At 37.3% G+C, this 18,849-nt stretch overlaps 2 protein-coding genes across 2 annotated transcripts; both read left to right on the forward strand.

The window, feature by feature from the left end:
- The first annotated feature begins 1,811 nt into the window (after positions 1–1,811).
- Positions 1,812–7,414, forward strand: LOC140337461 (uncharacterized). The gene is made up of 4 exons (XM_072421210.1): positions 1,812–1,881; positions 4,230–5,417; positions 6,420–6,610; positions 7,040–7,414. The coding sequence occupies exons 1-4, from the start codon at positions 1,812–1,814 to the stop codon at positions 7,412–7,414; spliced, it is 1,824 nt and encodes a 607-aa protein (XP_072277311.1).
- A 4,297-nt stretch (positions 7,415–11,711) lies between these two features.
- Positions 11,712–18,380, forward strand: LOC140337107 (uncharacterized). The gene is made up of 6 exons (XM_072420650.1): positions 11,712–11,850; positions 13,278–14,492; positions 15,655–15,872; positions 16,912–17,279; positions 17,369–17,622; positions 18,168–18,380. The coding sequence occupies exons 1-6, from the start codon at positions 11,778–11,780 to the stop codon at positions 18,314–18,316; spliced, it is 2,277 nt and encodes a 758-aa protein (XP_072276751.1). The 5' UTR covers positions 11,712–11,777; the 3' UTR covers positions 18,317–18,380.
- The last annotated feature ends 469 nt before the right edge of the window (positions 18,381–18,849 follow it).

Below are 18,849 nucleotides of genomic sequence, written 5' to 3' on the forward strand. Positions count from 1 at the left end.
GTCAGAATTATTAAGGGAAATGGTTCAGAGCTTCTCCAATCATCCTGCAATTTTGCACCATATACTTCTCTGTAAAACAGTTTTTTAAAACCTGTTTTGGACTTCAATGGAACATTTTGGGGGTCAGCTAATTTTAAACCTAATAGAAATGACCAGTAAACCTGGGAAAGGTTTAGTAAGGACGAAAACATGCATAGTTATGAAGTTTAAGTATCAGCATTAACATCTAACCACCTCAGAAGTAAGCAACTCTCATTATCTGACCTACATCCAATCTTTTTTTCTGGCATGATTCTTGAGCTGCCTGACTTCTAATTTTCCTACATTCCCTAAAGATGGAAAACTGCGAAATGCGTCAGGCTAACAGTATCAACCACTACCCCCCCCCCCCCTTTCACCATAACTAAAACTTTCCCAGGTTTACTGGTCTTTTCAATTGTATTATATATAGGGGGTTGGTTGTATATAAATGCCCTATAAGGCAACTCTTTTAGCTTCTCCTACATAAATTTTAAATCTACAAGGTTCCCAATGGATTCTAACAAGGACAATAAATAAAATTACTGATTATCCTTACATGCTTAATAATATGTCACTAATTTCCCGTTTTTTATCAGATATTTATGGTCATAGAAAATAACTGCTTTGATTGGCTCTTTTTGTTCCCACATAAAACCTACCACATTGGCAGGTGATCAAAGATAAAATACCAGATGTTCCATAATTTGCCAAATACTGGGGAGTATGTGAAGTGAAAATAAAACCCAATGTTTAATGTCACCTTTCTAGTGTGTGTACCTATATTTTCTGGAAAATGTTGGCAATATTAGGACCCATGGGAAGAGGAGTCTGATTCAGAGCCACCCAGTATATCCTTTCTATACAAATTGTTATGTATTTAAATGGAAAGTCCTTCTCTTGGCAACAATCCACATGTAAGCATTGCTACTACAAAAGGTTTGCTTGTCCGTTTGAGAGTTTGTATCTTTTCTTACATTTAAAACTATCAAAATGAATCCCAGTTTCCTGACTTCTGGCTTGATGTTATGTAGCTTATTGCATACATAACAGTTTAGGTTCTTCAAATCAAGATTTTTTTTTTAATTTGCCTTGCAAACACAATTGATGTTAATGACAAATATGACACAATTGGCGTGATTTATAAAAGCTCTTCAAGCCTGGAGAGGATACACTTTCATGTGTATCAGGATTCAGGATTCAAAACATGTGCTAGCAAAAAGAAAATTACTTTGAAGAAATCCATTCCAGGTTTTGGAGATTCTTGGAGAGTTTTAATAAATCAGGAAAAAATGTTTTTCTTAGATCCTAGAACAAACTACCTTCATATTACACAGGTATTACCCTGATGAAGTAGACTATGGATCAGTAAATGTGCTTTAAATGTCAACACGCAAAAAGCTCACCAAAGCATATAGACTCCAAGATCCAAAACTTACTAAAGCTGGTCTCTGTGATAATGATAACCGCTTCCCACCCCCTTAACTGATTGCTGGGGCATAAAAAATATGTCCATGCTCATGTCACTGCCTGTGTAAGATATTATGTATATAAAGATAAATATAAAACATAATGAATGAGGATAATAGTTTTTTTTTTTTACAATTCCTCCTAAATAAAGAATAGCTAGTATGACACTTTTAAAATCAGGAAGAGAATAAACTGAATCAAGTTATTGACATGGGAACAGACCAACACTGTTTTTTGGCAACAATGCAAATTAAGGTAAATAAAGGAGATAAGGAGACTTATAAAATTCCCATCTCCCATTTATGGGAACAAGAGCTGAGACAATGGCCCGTGGTGGAGTAACAGTGAAAAAAGAATGCCTTGTCCTGCTTCTGATAGGACTCCTAAGCACTGGTAAGACTGATCTGATTTTCACACAAAGACATTTTCTGATGTTAGAAAGCTGAGGGTGATTATCCAAATGGACTATATCATAACCAACATGGTGGGCCTGATTTTAAAAATCTCTTCAAGCCTGGAGAAGATAGACTTTTATGGGTGAACCTGGGTATTTCATCTAACCTGGAATGGATTTCCTAAAATCATTTGCTATCAGTTAGCAAATGTTTTCAATCCTGCACCGAATTTATTCCAGGTTTGCTGGATCACTATAGTTCTTTTTTGATAGTCCATCTTCTCCAGTCTTGGAGAGCTTTATTAAATCAAGCCTACTATAACTGAAAGGCAAACATCTCATTTATATTCAAGGAGTGCATGTAGATAAATGTGATATACCCAAACAAATGACACAAAAATGTAATTGTGTATTTATTCTCATAATATAAATAATTGTGGAGATACAAGTTCTCTATATGTGGATATCTCATCATAATTATAGGAGATCTATCCATATGATATCTTCTGTTTCAGAAATGTATGATTTATACGTTTGAAGGTACTAATCATTGTGGGGATGCATGTTACCCTTGTTATACAATATGTAGTATTCATACCGTAAAAAGGTCATGTCATGTATAGAACATGCAGAGCTGTAATATTAATATATTTGTTATTTCTATTATGTTCTTTTGACTACTATGTAGGAGGCTGCCATGTCAGAAAAAGACTGCCCACTCAGATTACCCTGTTTCAAACAGGCATGGGAGGTTCTGACCTTCTTATTAGCAATGGATCATTTTATTTATTATAGTTTCCGCTTTTTTCTTGCATTTTTTTTGTTATTAGGGTGATATGTGGGTTATGTGCAATCGTTATCCAATAGAACAGGTAAATGTATTGGCTAATTTCCTTGATCTGAAATTCTTCTCTCCAAACTGCATCCCCTACTAATCGCAGCCATAAAAAAAACTTCCTAAATATCCCTTTTCCATTACCTGAATTTGTTTACATGGCATTCTTGTCCTAAGCCTTCTCTTCTATGTTCTAATGTGTTCAGTAGAAGGGTCTTTCAATGGATGTGTAAGTACCTCCGGCATGACATGTATACTGTGGACCTGATTTATTAAGTTCTCCAAGACTGTAGACGATGGACTCTTAGGGTAGAACCTGGGTGATCAAGCAAACCTAAAATCGATTTCTTAACAAGAATGTGTTTTTAATTGTCAAATGATGACTTTGACCAGAACCATTCCAGGCTTGCTTGATCACCCAAGTTCTGCCATGATAATTCCATGATAATGGACTTGAGGGAAGTATTAAATTGTTCCAACAAGTATTTAAGAATAAAAAAAAGGTGGAATGGAGAAAGATGTGAGATGTATCCACCCCCCCCCCCCCCCCCCCCCCAAATAACACACCACAACATTATGGTTAAATGGCCCGTAGAGCTTTTAATACAAACATAAATATCTTTAAATGACATTAAACCATAAATACCTATATCTTAACACAGATTATCCAGTAACACTACACCATAGAACATCACCCTTGGTTATCTGTCCTCGAAGGCTCACCCCTGGTTTCTGACTACCCCTCCTCTTTAAATGGGTCTGCACCACTGTGATATGTATGCTGCCAGCCGCATCAATCCAGCTCAGGAACGTTCTCACTAAATACTAGCAGCCCACCAAACCAAAACTTCTCAAACCAGCCTTTTTTGACCAATCACATTCTGGAAATCTACACCATAGATGGGTTGCTTACCCTCAAAGAAAACCATACCAACAACCAATTTCTTCGAGGACCTCCCCGCTTATCATCTGCCATACCAAAAACCCCCAAAAAAAGAAAACAGGGCGGGCGCAACCTTCTCTTATTTCTGACCCACTAGCGTTTGCCCTACCCTTTCCTTGCCCCCTCCTTATAAAACTTTCTCTCTCTGTCCTATATCCAGATAACCTCAACCCTCCTTTGCTACCTTCCCTTAATCTCACCTTAACGTTAACCCTTTTACTGCCTGCGCTCTGCCAGCTCCCAGTCATGCAAGCCTTACACTGTCCCCTCTTTGTGCCCTCAATCCAGGCCTGTCTTTAGCCTAAATGGGCTTTGATTTGACTTTGCTTTCTAAGTGAATGTGTAAGAGATCCATGGTACAACTTACCAGCTCCTTCTCCTAGTACAATTCACATATTCTCCTTGTACTCACCATGTTACCTGCATGCCTGGTGTTTGGTAGAATCACCCTTTAGGAGCTACCATAGTTTTAGATGGATATCCCTGTGTGTATGTATATTCCTGATGGAGTGTTTATTACATAATGCAGAACTTATCTACAGTTCCATGTTTTCTTTTTTTTTTACCAGGTTATGCTCAGAAACACTTTATCACAGTACTTATGGAAAATTATTCTCCTGCATCTCTTCAACTGTACTTCACCACCTTTGATGAAGCAGCTTCAGTCATTGTCAGTGTTTCTGACCCACAATTCAACCAGAGAGTATTTGTTGAAAGAATGAGCACCTCCACATTGACCTTGGACTCCAAATACATGATTACTGGCAATCAGTTATCATCCAAAGCAGTCATAGTGACATCAGATGTGGATATCTCTGTATTTGCTTTCAATGTTGCGGCAAACACTGTGGACTCCTCACCTGTTCTCTCTATTGATGAACTTGGTACAGAGTACTTTGTATTTACAGCCAGTCCAGGGCCTTCAGAGAGTCAGTTTGCTGTAGCCTCGGCTGTTGGTCATACAACCTTTGTGAATGTATCAGTCTCAGGATCTATCACATACAATGGAAAGTTCTACACCAGTGGGGACACTTTCTCAGTTTCTCTTGAACCTCAGCAAGCCATCCAGTTTCAAGGCTCCAGTGACTTAACCGGCACCAGAGTCATAACATCAGCACCAGTGGCTGTTTTCAGCGGTCACAAATGTTTTAAAGGACCCAGCACAACTTGTGATATTCTTTTTGAGCAACTCTATCCTGTGGAGAGCTGGGGAAGAACATTCACTGTGTTTCCTTTAGCCAATCATACTGGTGATATCATTGATATCATGGCTGCAGAAACAGGCACCATCGTAAAAGCTAATGAAACAGAGTATGTTCTTCTGCAAGGGGGCCATGTGCAGCTTACTTTGCAGAAAAGCTGTGTCGTAACAGCCTCAAAGCCTGTAATGATTTCATATAGCTTCCAAGACAGGCAAGGTTTTTATAGGTATGATCCTTTTTTATTATCTGTACCACCAAATCCACTAAGAAGGGAGTACTACAAATTTGTGACAGATGCTTTCTACCAAAACTACATCATGATTGTGTCTGATGCATCTTCAGTCTCTGAGTTCTACCTCAATCATAAACCTCTGGACCAATACATGTTTACCACCAAAGAAATGAATGGGTTCAAGGGTTTGGAAGTTTGGTTGGGTAAAGTTGGTGGGCAACATGAAATATACCACACATATTCACCATTCTTAGTTTATGTCTATGGACTTGAAACTGATGTTTCCTATGGATACTCATTGGGACAAGAAACCAAATATGAAGGTAACTAAATTAACTTGGTTTAGAATTAATATTTAAATGTACAACTAGGAAAAAAAATAGTTGTAAGAGTTTTGCTTTCCACAAAATTGGCAACCTAAAGCTGAATATATCATATATCTGCACTTAACTTTAATTGCAGGTAAACAAATTGCATTTTTAGGGTAAATCTTTTTATTAAAGTTTTTGTAAAAAAACAGAACAACAAAACATTACAAAAGGTAAAAGAACAAAAAAGGGGAATCAAAAGCTATAGAGAAAACAAAAACAAAAAATATTGGTGGTATATATTACAAACATACTAAAGCATAGAGACACAAACTGTAAAAAAACAAAATTATATGGTTGTATTCTATAGAACATAAAATAAAAAAACAATGATAAACCATGGTGGGCCCAAAGATGGGTGACCCATGTACACATGTCAAAATCTTGGGCTCTTTTGGGCACGGGAATCATTTCACATGCTTATCTTAAGAGAGAAATTAGTTTATCTGCTACATCTTCCTTCACTGCCCAGTCATATTCTGGGGTGGGTCCCTGATAGTCTGGGCTTAAAGGTTGTAGATTGAATTATGCAGGCGCTCAGACTGAGGACTTTTAGTGGTAGAAAATAAAGTACTGCATCATAGGTTGTTTTCTTATCTTATCTTTAATAATTTTGGCTAAATTTCTGCTTCAAGAGAGAAGGGGCACTCTTCTATGAAATGGAGAATAAAAGTTGTATGCTTGTAAAAGGTCTGCTACAAAACTTGGTCCAGGCACATGTTTTTTTTCCATTGCTGCCTGCATGCCTTCTCTGTCAAGCTCCCAACAAGTAACTCCATTTGTTCTTTTTAGGTGTAGCTGCTTCTAGTAAATAGAATGGTCAGGAAAATACATAAAGATGGGTAAAAAGATAATAAAAAAAGTGGGACACTAATTACTGATAACATTACACAAAGAGTAATGGATGGCCATTTATCGATCACTTCAGCTAATCAAAAACATTTTTGTTTTAAACAGAAGAAAAAAATTCACCTGTGTTGAATTGTTTTCCACATGGAGCTGAATTCCACCTGCCCCTATCTTTGGTGTCTGAAGCCAACCTAAATGTATCTGATATCCATCTTGAAGACCCCATGTGCAAGGGAACGCTGGAGGGGAAGTTTGTGGTCATTAATATCCCAATTAACAGATGTGGATCCTACATTCTGGTGAGCTACATGAATGGTTTCCAAGAATATATTTAAAGGAAAATTGTATTTTTTAAATTTTTGGCATGTATTTTGGTAATAGTTTCAGAGGCTTTTTGAGGAACAATGGAACAGTCATATATTTAAGTTTTCCAAGACTGACCAGGAAGAACTATCATGGGTGGCCCTGGATGATCCAGCAAATTTATAATAGATTACTTAAAATCATTTGCTGTTAGTTGGCAATTGTTTTAATTCCTGGACTAGATCCGCGGAAAACTATTTTCTCCAGTCTTTAGAGACCTTTAATAATTCAGGCCAATTGTCTCACTCAAAGCCCCTATCACATTTGTAAACACACATGAAGTTTCTTTTTTCACAAAAGTCTTGAAAACTTTTATATTAGTTCTTTACTTTAAATAAACTGATTGAAATTTTCTTTCCACACAGAGTGAGGGTGAGAAGACAGTGTATAGTAATACTGTCTATGGAACAGTGGCAGAAAGTGGAGTCCATCGTATTGAAGTCCCGCTAAAGTGTGAAATGGCGGCCAATGAGTCCCTTGAGTGGAGCTTTCACCCTCAGATAACGGATGTGGTTTCCCAGGGTCACTATAATGTTTCTCTGAAACTCTACAAGACTGCAGCCTTTGCTGATCCCATTACAACATTTCCTTATGAGGTTGACCTTCATGGTTGGCTCTATGTAGAGTTTGAAGTGCAGGCTGATGAAGATGAAAGCCTTCAGATACTTGTAGAGAGCTGTAAAGCTTCCTCATCATTACAAGACCAGGAGAAGAATTACAATGTCATCCAACAAGGGTAATTCATTTGTTTAGCATGTATCACATCTTTGTGATATAATTGTCCATTTTGCTATGGAGGAACATATAGAAACCTAGAGACTAGGTATACCTAAAAAAAATGTACAGATTTTAAAGGCATATGAAAGGGCAGGAACACAAGCCCAAATGTTATCAATGTATTTTGGATTCCTTCTTGATATTTTTTTTATTCATAAACTCTTTGTTGTCAATATTTAGTCAGGTGCACTTGTTTTTTTCTTTTCTTCTTTCACGCACATTTCCTTGTAGAGGCCTTATCATGTCAAAACCTGGCCATCAAATCCTATGTGTAATGTTCATATCTTCATTGTGAGAAAACCAGCTTCTTCTAACTATCTCTAAAACTTACATATAGTCGCAGGCTAATTTCAGACCTGCTGGGGTACATAGTGGTCTATCGCAGGCTCAACTGTTCTCCCAACCATTCCCATTTAACTCAATGGTACTGGTTGGGAATCACTTTGTGCAGGTGCTTGCAGTCGGTTGTGATGGATTGGGGTTGAGGTGTGTTGCTGCTGCCTGCCCTTGAGTGGCCAGTTTCCTTTGACTTTAATGCAGCCTTCAACTGCAGCTCACTGTCTGGCAGTTGAAAGTGGTTGCTGCTGAAGAAAGATCCATCAACTTCCCGAAAAATTAATACACAGGAAACCACAACCTCAGCCACTCTCAATGGGCAGACACAGAGTTGAGGTTCCGCTGTGATTGACACAACAACTGCAGGGTTTAACCATGGAGGGGAGGCTGGGCTATTAGCAGCAGTTGGAAGCAGCAAGTCTAAAAGGGGTCTTAGAGTCAAAGGGTGTTATTTATTAAAGCTTTCCAAGACTGGAGAAGATAGACTATTTTGTGAGAACCTTGGTGATCTCGGAAACCTTGAATGGATCTGGTCAAGGATTGGATTTGCTCTCACAGAAGTGGTTGGGTTGCTTCAGGTTCTTCCCCATTGTAGACCCAGCAACACCAGCACATAAATAGCAATAGATGGAAAGTTTATTTAATAGAAGACCCCAAGACACACAGCTCACTTTGGCCATACACTGGCCAATATTTCATAATGCTTTGATATAAATACTGAATACAAGGTAAATCTGTTAGAAATAGGGGAATTTCTGATTGATGTTTATTCAGTATTTGTGAATCCCATTCTGATGATCAGGGAAAGGCATGGATTGGGCAAAGAATGGGGCTGGTTGATAGGTGCACGGTGGTCATCATGTAAAGAATTCAAGGAAACATTAATACTTTGTGTCACAACTTCTGAAAATTGACTTGGTTCATGTCAAAATGCTCATGCCCTTTTTTTTTTCAGGTGTCCAGTTGATTCTACTTTGCAGAAATATCTAGTTTACAGCCCGAGGCTTGAGCGTTTCAGTTTCCATGCATTTAAATTCCATAATTTCGAGGAAGTCTACCTGTCTTGCAATGTCATTGTTTGTCACAATAAAACCTTCCCAAATCGCTGTACCAGGGGCTGCCTTAGCAGAAGACAAAAACGTGACCTTTATAGTTCTAAAGGTCAACTGGGTTCAGCCAGAATATCCCAGGGACCCATTGTCTTTAAATCTGGTGAGTTGGTAATTATTATTCAAATTCAAAATGATATTCAAATTCCACATTAAACAATACACTAAGAGGCAGATATGGTAGTGGCTGTCAGTACAATATATTTAAATGTGCTGTACTATACTGTCTCTTACAATGCGGGACAGCCCTGGGATTTAAGGTCTGTAGCTGCCAAATTCTGCATGCCACTGGAGTTATTCAACGTTGTCCTAAAGCTGTAGTTTATATTTTATGCCATCCTAGTTTCCTTTTTTTACCCTTCATCAGAAAGCTTTTTAATTTTACATCCTTCTTCTCTAGAGGGTTCCTCGTGTATAAAGTTTTTTTTACAATGTTTGTTCCAATTTCTTTTTTATCAGGAGACCAGCAACAGAACACCCAGGCCCCGCGGACAGTCTCCTCTTCTGTTTTTGTGGCTGTGATTGCTGTTCTGGGGCTTCTATCAGTCATGGTCCTTGTGATACAGAGACATTATTATAAGAAAAACACTACACAATGCTAAAATACAAAAGCCACAAATATAAAAAGAATTTACATGATTCTACTTTTGCTTTCTTTCTTGTCAAATTTTGATTAAATCAGCCTCAGGGAGTCACCTTTTACCTAAAAAACAAAATCCCCATCATAATTCTTCTGCTACTGTGATATGCTTTACTTGAATACCAAGGCAATGGTGTGCTTCATATTCATCATTCCCTCTCCCTGACCTAAAGAACAGAAAAGGCTGCTAGGCAAAGAGACAAATAGCTTGTCCGTACAGCCATATTTCCCAAACCTCCATACTTTAATACTTCCTAAACTGTCACCCAAAATGCTCATGAACTATTGTTTCAGGCACCAGTAATTACAATTTCCAGAAACAACAATATGGGACTTTTTAGGTACAATTATCAAAAATTAAAATTTTACTGAAACATGTTTCAATAATATTGTAATTTTTAATATTGAACCTACAAAGTCCCATATTATTGTTTCTGGAAAGTGTATGTGGATATCAGAGATGTAGTACAGGAAATTAGGACCTACTTGTTTATTTGGCCAGTGATTGCAACTACATCTACGTGAAGTTCATGCAAGGAGTCTACAGAATATGCAAAAATAAGGGGAAAATTGTATTTTTTACAAATAAAATGAATACAATCTTATTTTACTTCCAGTGCTCAACAAAACTAAGTATTCATTTGTGAAAGTATAATTCTAATTAATTAGATTTCTGGATGATCTGAATGATTAATTATTTTTGGTGTTAAAGTTCATCTAAAGTTATTCCTTCTTGCTACATTTTGTTAAAATATGACAAAGCACTTTGATAAATTAAGGGGAAATAATTATGGTAAAATAAAAAAATTCTGCTTGCATGAAAAGAAACGAATGTCTGATTACTTTTTGCAAACAGGATAGTCCATATCTACACCTGCCAAACTCACATGTCACTTAACATGAACAAATCAAGCTCATTTCCTTGTATTAATCAGAACAAGTAGATATGTGATACGCAAGTAACAACAGCCACCTGAACCTTGTACAGATATGGAGTAAACAATATGAAAATGGAACATAATGATCTAAATGCAGTATAACCGCTGAGACATTTGTTAGGCAAAAGAAAGGATTGGTACTCGGTTTGGATTTTTAAACTTCCTTCAGTGCTATACTGTATGGCCAAAGGTTTGCCAATACCTGACCATCACACCTATATGGGCTTGCTGGAGATCCAATTCTTAAACCATGGCCATTAATATGGAGTCGGTTCCCCCACTTTGTAGCTATACCAGCCCTCAGTTGTCTGGTAACGTTGTGGGCCCATTTAAGCTAAACACGCATTGTGAGGTCAGGTGCTGATGTTCAAAATAGTTTTTTTAATGTGTCATATTGTGGAAACACGCTTTTGCAAAGTTTCCATAATTTTGTTTCTTACAAAAAAAACAAAAGTAATTTTATTCTACAAGGACAAAGTATGTAGACACCTCACCATCACACCTACATTACAGTTTAGGTGTTTCCAGTATTGGGAATTATAAAAATGACACCATACAAATACATTTTGACAATTGTGTACTTCTAACCTTGTGACAACCATTTGTGGAAAACCACTTTTGCTCCAGCATGACTGGACCCCTGTTAACAAAGCCAGCCTATAAGGACGTGGTTTGACTAGTATGATAATAAGGAACTAAGGCCTGCGCATAGTCCAACCTCAACTCTCCCCTAGGCCAAGTAGCTTGTGCCCAAGGGGGGAATATAGAAGGGCAGCCATAATGATAGTGGAAGGTCATTGGTGGAACCCATGATGGTTGTGGGCAGAAAAGCCCTATGCTAGGCATTTTTATGTATTAAAAAGATAATATTACAGCAACAATAGTGGTAGAAATGCCACCTCTATTGGCCATGGCAGCCTAAGCCATGGTTTAGTTGGTCTTGTGAGAAATCTGGCCCTTTCTACATAAACTTTGCACTGTAAATCATGTCTGGAATTCGGGAATTTTTTAAAGTAACTACGAGTTTCACTTTTAATAACCAACAACAAGTGTAATGCGGTTTGTTATTTCATAAGAACTAAACATGCTTAGAAACAGATGTTGCTGTTATGTAATGTCAAGGCTGTCCAAGCTTTGCTTTGGCAAGAATCATCCGCTATCACTATATAAACCTAATTCATCAATGAGCTCTTAGGCTAACTACTTGTATAACAGTCCAATGAAGCTAAATATAAAACGATAAGACACCATATAAAATTCTACCCACCCTTAGGATATTAGGTGTCAGTAAAAAGAACACACCATGGAGCAGCACAATTGGGGAACCCTCCGAAGATATTTTATACTCCTTCTCTTCATGGGAATGTTTGATGCCGGTAAATTAAATACTTTTTTATATTTATTGATGAGCTTTTATGTTATGGAAGGGTAAATATTATATGTAGGATAGGTATTAATTACCAAAACAAAATGCCAGTTCTCATGTCTAGGCAGTCTATAGAACGGTGAATGATTCATTTAGATTTTTCTAGCCAATTTCTCTTGTTTTCAATCGAGTAAGACTGAGCTTTCCCAGAGGATTTAACAAGAGATTTTTTATTTTAAGTCTAATTAATGTGCCTGATTTATTAAAAGACTGGAGAGGATACATTTTCATCTGTGAAGCTGTGTGATCCAGCAAACCTGGAATACATTTCTTAAATTTCTTAAATGTTTTCAATCCTGGACCAGATTCATTCCAGGTTTGATAGATCACCCCGGTTCACTGATGAAAGTGTATCTTCTCCAGTCTTGGAGAGCTTTAATAAATCGGGCCCATTGAGTCATGTGGTTTCTATCTTCAAAAAGGTAGCAAAGTCATTACCAAGAACCACATAGAGGCGTTTCTGCTAGAAAATAATATTATAAGTGATAGTCAGCATGGCTTAAAGAAAGAATATAACTACAGCAACTGTTAATTAATGTAATGTACTAAAACTGTTTAGATATCAGTTGCTTTCATCTTAATGCAGAATAGCACTAAGAAAGTGAAAGGGAGGGGCAGCACCAAAAACCAATCAGATTCTGCTGCATGCACATGTGCTGATAAAGAAGAGAACTGAGTGAGCAGAACTTGACACATATTGTTGTGTTGCTGCTCCTTTACTGTCCATTCAGCAGGCTGGGGGACACCACATTCTCTAACTCCGACAGAGTAAATGGAGTCATTCCCTGTCTCTGCCAAAATGTGTGAATAATAAGTGAATAGACATGTGTTTATTTCTACCGTTTGCAGAGTTTTTGTTTAAAGGAATATGTAGCTGTATGTATGTAAGTTGTAGATCACGCTAATGTGTTTCAACAATTCCAGGGTAAGGTAAGACATTTCTCAGTAAATTTGCTGATTCACAGTGTCTCCCCTGTGAATCACACCACTGACCCTGGCAAAAGACAAAGTATATGGTCACGTGATCTCTGCTGAAGGAGGAGCTCAGCCAATGTGGATTGTGATCCTCCCCATCAAAGGCAACCATGTGACCAAATGACTGGGCTTTTGCTCATGCATTCAGCCCTGGGAGAAGCCTAGATGTGGCTTTTCTATAGAAAAAAAGCAATTTGTCCATTTTTAATAAAGTGTTTTATTTATCCATTTTGGGAAAATTGATAAATATATGTAGGTTAATCGTTGAGTACAGGTTCTCTTTAACAGATGGTGGTATCCTCTTTATAAAAGATTTATATATGAAGTATTTTTGGTGTTGCATCAATTAACCTAAGTCAAGAAACAATAACACTTTTTGGAAAACTGGTTATAATTCCACAGGAGAGGCACAGACAAGATTTGTAACAGCCTTCATGGAAAATTTTTATGTATCCGAAGATACAACTTTTCAGCTGTATCTTGTCACCTACGATAAACCAGCCACAGTTACCATTACTGTGTCCCAGCCACAATTCAACCAGACTGTGCACATCGGGAGAGACAACTATGCCATGGTGACCCTCAACTACACTTATATGATAGCAGAAAAATACATGACTTCCAAAGCTGTTTTGGTCCAATCAGACACTGCCCTATCTGTCTTTGCTTTCTACACCGCGGTTGGCACTGCCGATGCCATGGCTTGCCTACCTGTAGAAGACCTGGGCACAGAATATTACATATCAACTGCTGCAATGGGAGCAGGAAAACAATTTGCTGTAGCCAATGGTGTAGAAGAAACAGCTTTGGTCAATGTAACCGTTGTAGGATCAATTTCATATAATGGAGTGGAGTACACCAAAGGACAATCTTTTTCAGTCAGTCTCCAATACCAACAATCTATTCAGTTTCAAAGTTCTTCTGACTTGACTGGCACCAGAATCTCATCCACGGTTCCTGTAGCAGTTTTCAGTGGCCACAAATGCTTTACCGGAATAAACACCAACTGTGATACCTTGGTTGAGCAGTTGTATCCTGTGCATAAGTGGGGCAACTTCTTTGTTGTGGTACCAATAATGAATCACACGCAAGACTCTATTACTATTGTAACATCGACTCCTAACACCCAAGTGTTTGTTAACAATGCTATAGAACCCAATGAATATTTTGTGGTTGATGGTGGAACCAGTTTACGAGTTAATTTAAAGGAAATGTCTACCATTAACGCTTCCAAACCTATTATGGTCACTTACATCGTAGAAGAACCCAAGCCTGGTATAGTTACTGGTTATGGCCCCTTTTTTGTGACCTCTCCTCCCTCACTAGTAGCAAGAAGCTATTATAAATTTGTTACACAGAAAACATACTTCAACTTTCTCCTAATTGTGACTCAAGCGACTTCAGCAGATGGGTTCTACCTGGATCATCGCCCACTAAGTCTGTACAATTATTCTGTGCAAAATTTTTATGATTACAGAGCATTTGATGTCCTCTTGGATAAAAGTGAAGGACAACATGAAATACATCATGAATTCATGCCCTTTACTATTTATGTCTACGGAGCTGAAAGTTCTGCATCATATGGATACTCAATGGGCCAAGAAACTATCTATCCAGGTAGTTATTTTTTCAGGTCAAAGGAATACTAAAGTTTTTTTTATCCGTAAGAAAATTTAGAATATAGTTACCATATTCTGTTTGTATGAAAAGTTGACCCAGTTCCTTCCATACTGTTAGGTAAAGTTGCAACATAAACAGCTTTAAGGGCCTCCATGCTTGGGGGGAAGATAGCTTTTGGATAATAGAATTTCAAGTGATGGTCATATGATTTCACAAATGTCGCATTCCCAAGAATATAGGTTTGATTAACTAAAGTAATTTAGGCAGTTCCCTTATATTAATTCTGTTCACATAAGTCAATCATAACTCTTCAAGACATGATTCACTTAGCTTAGCAAATCTAAAAAAAATATTTATTCTAATATAATAAAAATCCAATTTGCAAAGAATATCCAATCATGAACAAAAAATGTTAAAAAGCATGGTTGCCTATGAGTGACGATCTTCTTTCATTAGTAAATTAACCCACTCTCTTTGCCTTACTTTTTAAATGTATATACGTCCTTTATTATTGCTGGGAAAAGTTTGGAGCCAATGTCAGGTTTCAATTGATTGAAAAATGTGTAAGTCATTGGATCCAGAATTGGTTTTGTTTCCCATTATAAAGTTCAATATAAAACGTACAATGGCTTAGGTTAGCTAGCTGAAATTTAATACAGTAAGGTTTATATTCCAGTCATCCATCTGAGAGAGGTCATTTAAAAACCAGACAGTTTCAATTTATAATTTTAGGATCGGTTGATCTAAAGATTGCAACTGGCTCTCCGTAGTGTTAGTCTCAGCAAGAGTTTGAGGGTTTTTTTAATGCAATGGAGTTTTCCCAGCAAATAACAATTGATATATGTACTTCTTTGAATAGGAACACAATACGGAATTTGAACTTTTCTGCAGACCATTTTTTTATTCTTTTAATACTTTTGTTTTTCATCTTTTATATCATTTTGTTCTAATATGAGAATTGGGTAATTAGTAATTAAGCAATTAGAGTTGTACTGTGTAGATGAATTTTCAAATTGTATTTTTATAATTGGCACAGTATATATATTTAAATGTTTTTCTTGGTTTTCACTTACACATAGACAGCAGCACACTTCATTTATTGTTTTATATACACTCGTTGTTAGTTTCTATTTTATGTGGTAATTTGCTCTTTTGTCAGATGCACCTTTGCCAAATCCGACAGAAGGCTATAAACCAGAAGGAATACTGCAATGTCTTTCTAATGGTGCAGAATATCAGCTTCCTATGAATATGGTATTAGAAGCTCACCTGGACGTGTCTGATATACACCTTGAAGACCCACTGTGCCAGGCAGTGACTGATGAAGATTTTGCTTTCATTCAAATACCATTCAGTGGATGTGGATCCAGTGTTCTGGTGAGGACTTATGAAACTATTGATACCCTTAAGAGTGGTAGGTTCTCCTTGTAATGGACCCTGTAGCAAAATGCAAGGTCGGCATATTAGGTCCAGGCCCCCTGACCCTGTAAAAATCACTGCATGACAGTATTTCAAAAACTGACCTTTGGGGTAAAAAGTTAAATGAAATTTACATAGAGTACCTTACCCTTGTTCATTTCCCAGGAACTCTATGAAGCTCAATGTTATTCTTTTCTAGGTGCATTGGTTTAGAGGAGCAAGTAAGAGAAAAAGAAAGTGCAGATTTCCTCACCTTACAATTCCAAGGTTTTAAATATCGGAACATTACAAAAAATCATCTGGTTCTTGCTACTAAACATGGTTCTGCAAGCTATTGAATCAATGGGGTGTGTTTATGTTTTCACACATTTTAGCTAAGGTTAGGTTTAAATATTTTAAAACCTGTTAAGCACTAAATGAATTTTCATTATGTATTGATTCACAAAAACTTAGCGTTAAGGCAGGGCGTACTTTCTTTTTCACACAACTATATTATTTATTTTCTTTGCAGGTACATTTTTATATTATCATTTGGGGATTTTAAAATGAGAGAGGGAACTCAGAACTAATAGGCAGACTGGTGCAGATTTCCTGGACAGTATTACAAGTTATTTGTTCTTTTTCTTCTTAGGGGTTTACACACGATTTTCTCCAAAGATTCATATATTTTTTAAATTAAATTCAATTAAAAAATGTATGAATCTTAAAAATTGTCTAAGTACTTTTTTAAACGTACCCCAATAAAGGTGGCATTTTATTTGGTCTGTGTACATCTATTTTTTTCAATTTTATTTGCACTTGTTTTGGGTTTGCTTCTTTTACTGGCATAAGCATTTGAGATGTGTTAGGTAACTTTTTCAAGCTAAGTTAGCCAATATTGGATAAAAATGTAATTTAAACTTAAACTTACTACTATAAACACATATAAATGATAGGTAATTTGCAGAGCAGTACTCATTGATGCCCAGTACTTAGAAATACATCTTTATTCCCACAGATTGAAGATGGAAAAACCTACTATGAAAATACAATCTATGGAACAATCCCAGGGACCAGCATCCATCGAATCGAAATCCCAGTAAAGTGTGAAATGGAAATGAATGAGACCCTTGGGATAAGCATTCACCCTAAAGTGACAGATGTGGTCTCTTTAGGTCACTATAATGTTTCCCTGAAACTTTACCAGAGCGAAGACTTTAGTGATCTGATAACAGCATACCCTTATGAGGTCGACATCCATGGACGGTTGTATGTTGAGTTTAAAGTGGAGTCCAGTGATCAAAATCTGCAGGTACTTGTTGAAAACTGTAAGGCTTCTCCGTCTCTAGAAGACAATGAACAGATCTACAGTCTCATCCAACAAGGGTAACTATCATGTACAGTAAGCTAAAGCTCACTTTGCTTCCCATTTTTCAATATTTTAAACCTTGTGTTACATTTTCTTTAATCCCTAGATGCCTCCAAGACACAACATTGCAAACTCACAAGGTTTCTGACCAAAGATTGGAACGTTTCAGCCTCCATGTTTTTAAGTTTAACAGTTTCGAGGAGGTGTACCTGTCCTGTAATGTCCTTGTGTGTCATAATGGAACTTCTCCAAATAGGTGTACCCAAGGGTGCTTCAGACGGCAGAGACGTGACACTCGGGGCTCGTCTGTACATATGGCCGCAGCCAAGTTGTCTCAGGGACCTATTGTGTTTAAATCTGGTGAGATTTTCAGTTTGTTTTTAACTTTTATCTGGATCTGAGTCCCATACATAAATGCAGTCTCAACAAACAACAAATTAAATAATTTTTCCTAGCCTCCCCTTTTTTTGCAGGCACATAACATACCACCTCCAACACTGGCAGTTTCTCATGTTGTTTGCAACATAGCTGGTAGGATCAAGTGTCCACATTTTCACATTAAAGTGTGCAAATGTCACCTTCAAGGTTAATGCGCACACAGCCCTTAACAAGATTTTTACTGACCAGGCTGCAGACAATATGGAAGGTTGCTGCCTTTGAGCTGGGTAAGAGAGGGACTTGTAATGGTCATATATGGCTACCCCTGAGTAGATATATAATTGCAGACTTTACATGGAAAGGACATTAGCGCACGTTATATTACCAATATAGCAAATATGTGCTTTGTCTCCTCCGGTGCGCTTTAGCGCCAACTCCACAACACATAATCACCTTTTTTTCACCCAGATGATTATAAATCTTCAAACACCCATTTATAATTCCACTTTTGTTTTTTTTCTCTGCAGGTGAACTCCAGACCTCACATAATGTTCCTTCCTTTGTGCTTGTGGCTGTGATTGGTATGATGGCCCTAATGACGGTGTTGGCCCTGACAATTCAGAAGCGCTATATAAAAAGTCATCATTACACTCTGCTGCAGTGCACAGAAGACTGACATGGTCATAGGGACTTGTCACTCTTAGCACAACATGCAATGCAATAAATATGTTTAATCTTGAGTTTACCAATCATTAAAAATATATTTATTTAATAAGAAAGGGCAAAGTGGATCAGATGTGTTTTTGGAGTCCTAAGGACCTCTTTTATTTTTGTCTTTGCTTTAAACTTGAAGGACGGGTCTTTTTCAACCTAACTATGTTATAATGTGAATGCCACCTAGCCATGGCGGGTTGATCATCAATGGACATCTGTAGGGACTTAGGTGCCCACAGCTTAAATACAGAACACTTCTTGCTTTTCTGAACCTACCTGGCTAAGAACATCATAATAGTGTTTAAATAGTCATATGTGAGAAGTCCTTCCTGCTGGTGATAGGAAATAATGTGTCTCTGATAGCTAGACATGGAACTGTAGTGTAATTTATAGAGAATATCTATCTTCCCAATATGTTTCAAAGTTTTTAAAGGGGTGCCACCTCTTTAATTGATTTTACAAATAAATAAGAAAACAAAAAGAAAGATGAAACTG

This window comes from Pyxicephalus adspersus, chromosome 8, assembly GCF_032062135.1.
Source record: "Pyxicephalus adspersus chromosome 8, UCB_Pads_2.0, whole genome shotgun sequence".
NCBI lineage: Eukaryota > Metazoa > Chordata > Amphibia > Anura > Pyxicephalidae > Pyxicephalus > Pyxicephalus adspersus.

Bases quoted from the DNA above. Each gene is read 5' to 3' on its own strand.
- LOC140337107 (XM_072420650.1), top strand. From the start codon at position 11,778: ATGGAGCAGCACAATTGGGGAACCCTCCGAAGATATTTTATACTCCTT. The intron at 17,280-17,368 runs GTAACTATCATG...TTTAATCCCTAG, and splicing joins TACAGTCTCATCCAACAAGG to ATGCCTCCAAGACACAACAT. The intron at 17,623-18,167 runs GTGAGATTTTCA...TTTTCTCTGCAG, and splicing joins ACCTATTGTGTTTAAATCTG to GTGAACTCCAGACCTCACAT.
- LOC140337461 (XM_072421210.1), top strand. From the start codon at position 1,812: ATGGCCCGTGGTGGAGTAACAGTGAAAAAAGAATGCCTTGTCCTGCTT. The intron at 1,882-4,229 runs GTAAGACTGATC...TTTTTTTACCAG, and splicing joins GATAGGACTCCTAAGCACTG to GTTATGCTCAGAAACACTTT. The intron at 5,418-6,419 runs GTAACTAAATTA...TGTTTTAAACAG, and splicing joins ACAAGAAACCAAATATGAAG to AAGAAAAAAATTCACCTGTG.